Genomic DNA, 2,776 nt, shown 5'->3' with positions numbered 1-2,776 from the left:
GACAAAACCAACTTATAATACCCTCCTCACACAGTGGTGTAGGGTATAACAAAGAAAATCGATTCTGAACCACTGTGCGCCGCGAACTTGATATAGTCATGAAATCCACCATTTCCTTGATCTTGCCTCAGAGTTCATTACAATTAAATTGCAAAAAGGATGCATTTTCAGGGATTGGACAAACAACGGCTGGTGTTAAGTGCTGCCACACACGCAGCTGTTGGATGGACGGCAGGGGAGTCGCGTATTTAAACAAAAAAATATTTGAAAACAAATTGACGGTGTGGCTAACAGAGCATTTATGCTCCTCACTACGTCATTTAGTTCTCATATTTTCCTACAATTTATTTAATATTTGCACATAATAAATAAACAATTAAAACTCTTATCACGTACTTTTTTAAAAACACCAAAAGCTACTGCTAATTATAATTGAAATCGCATTTCCATATTGAAGGCCAATGAGATTCGTTCACGAATAATTGGTTACTTAACCATGCATTTAGACACCGCCTATTAAGGCACACAAAACCTTCTTATAGTCTCCAGATGTTTCAGACTAAAAATGAAAAAAGTAAAGTATTAATAGTATTATAAGAATTTTCAAATAAATTATAGTAATCAAATACCATAATAGCACTGAAAAGTGTGCGATTATATATCCGTTCAAATTCATCCTTGATATTACCCAAATCAATTTCAGAACGTGAAACAATAATGCGTATTAGAGTTGTATCTTCGGTACCAGCCCCCGACATAGCATCGTATAGACGACGGGCAAAGAATGCAGCTGGAGATTGAACACATTCAACTGGAAAGAAATAGAAGGAGTATTGGCATATTATAGATTACTTAATTAAAAGAGGTTCATATTTGTTTAAGGACAATGTGTCAGTTGCTTCTATTAATCAAAAATAACTTTTCCTAGTCCCTCAGTTTTCTCTTATAGAAGAATTAAATGTTTGTACCTGCTCATATTTGCATCAACTCAAACTAAATTTTACATTATTTTCAAATAACCCACTTACCAATTGCCATCATGGCTTCATGCATTTCACCGCTCATTTCATGTTCAACGGCCTGTTCTAAAGTTTGACCCGACAATTCTTTGTATTCCTCAAATACCAACCGTAGCTGGGCAAAGCTACCATGAGATAAAATGCGATTGAACACCTCTTCATCGGTACCCAATTTATTCTCACCAGCATTATACAATTGTTGTGCTTGTTCTTTGGCCTTTTCAGGATCTACAGTACCCGCAGAATCCCGTACACCAGTTATAATCAAAGTCAGCAAACGACGAAAGTGGCCATCGGTTTCACTACACAAATGTTCCGCTAAGGGCCTATCATACATGTCTTCGTAACATTGAACGATTTCCGACATTTCTTCTTTGGACTTTGTGCATAGAATTTTAACCAATGTACTGTCATCCGTACCCATACCTTCCATGGCTTTATGCAATTGTTTGCACAGATATTCGACTGGAGGCATCATCAGGGCTATGATAACTTCCTCAAATATACCACCAAGTTCACTTTTCAAATCTTCTATTAAATCACAATCATATTCACTTAAATATTTTTCTTTTATCTGCTGTCGTTGTGCATTGGAACGGGTAGTGAGAATATCAATAATTTCCTGTTCGTTGGTTCCTAATCTTTTCATTGCATCACGCAAAGCGGCAGCATCGGCTGCGGCATCAAAGGGATCTACTGGGACCACAGCGGGAATTGGCTAAAGGAAAAAAGGGAATTGGCTAAAGGGAAAACTTTTTGTAAATTGTTTTACTCCATTCCGATACGTACTGTGTAATCCATGATTCAGAGTATTTTTGTTTGTATAAAATTCTGTTTATTAAAGACGCTTGGATGACGTTATGCTACTACTATTACTCAAACAACAAAGTACTTGCATTCACTATCTTTTCATTGACTCTGTGTATATGTATGTACATATATACACCACCCTTGAATTTTGCGGGTGTGTTTTTATAATAGACGCTTGCCACCCGCTAGTACTTCCGAATTGTTTGATTGTAGTCGGCCAAGAATACAACTGACTAAAAGAGCGGCACAATTGCCAAGAGTAGAAATAATTAATAATTTTTTCCAGAGTTTTGTTTTGTTCGTATTCTTCGTTTGAAATGAGGAATGATACCATACCGATGGAGTTTTTAAATGAGTCCGCCGTTAGCTTTACTGTTAAAATTAAAAAAAAAAAAAAACAAACAAACAATTGAGCAAAGGCTATAGTCTGGACCACTACACCTGTGCATAAGCTTTTCAGTCGTAAACACTTTTAGGGAGATACTAAAGTTTTCACCTATCTGGTTTTTATACCTAATGACTTAAGGCGAACTGAACCAAAAATATAATTAATATTTAATTTTATATTTATTGTCTGAGGTCAATTATAGAACCTAGAATAAAAGTACCGAAACTAAAGTCGTAGACGACCAACATAAGACCGTTACGATTATTGATTATAGTTTAGCGATGCAAAGTAGGAAACTCCTCGATTAACTGGAAAATCTTCCTTCAGAAGAACGTAACCAGGACATATTTTTAGAAGACACGTTACTGATGTCTGACATTGAGCTATGATGATCTCAGACAAGACTACTAGGAAAACGAGTTGAATGTGGATGATAGTGAAATGGACTCTGGGCACAACCGCTTGAAATCTTAGTTCGAGCTGGTCCTGTATCGGCACATGCAGATAAAAGAATTCCCAGGCAGAATGCAACAGAATGCAAGTCCATATTTACATTAGT

General features: G+C 36.4%; 1 protein-coding gene across 1 annotated transcript; it reads right to left on the bottom strand.

Moving 5' to 3' along the window:
• Positions 1–319: 319 nt before the first annotated feature.
• Positions 320–2,085, bottom strand: LOC141399846 (annexin B10-like). Its single transcript, XM_073979177.1, has 4 exons — positions 1,809–2,085; positions 1,029–1,737; positions 630–811; positions 320–559 (listed from the first exon to the last, which is right to left on the bottom strand). The coding sequence occupies exons 1-4, from the start codon at positions 1,818–1,820 to the stop codon at positions 503–505; spliced, it is 960 nt and encodes a 319-aa protein (XP_073835278.1). The 5' UTR covers positions 1,821–2,085; the 3' UTR covers positions 320–502.
• Between the last annotated feature and the right edge of the window lie 691 nt (positions 2,086–2,776).

This window comes from Musca autumnalis, unplaced genomic scaffold (genome assembly GCF_047663935.1).
Source record: "Musca autumnalis isolate F117 unplaced genomic scaffold, ASM4766393v1 scaffold_3, whole genome shotgun sequence".
In the NCBI taxonomy this organism is placed as follows: domain Eukaryota; kingdom Metazoa; phylum Arthropoda; class Insecta; order Diptera; family Muscidae; genus Musca; species Musca autumnalis.
The sequence above is the reverse complement of the archived record's forward strand: the minus strand, read 5'-3'. Positions and strand labels throughout refer to the sequence as shown.

Bases quoted from the DNA above. Each gene is read 5' to 3' on its own strand.
- LOC141399846 (XM_073979177.1), bottom strand. The intron at 812-1,028 runs GTAAGTGGGTTA...ATTTCTTTCCAG, and splicing joins TGAAGCCATGATGGCAATTG to TTGAATGTGTTCAATCTCCA. The intron at 560-629 runs GTATTTGATTAC...TTTCATTTTTAG, and splicing joins CACTTTTCAGTGCTATTATG to TCTGAAACATCTGGAGACTA.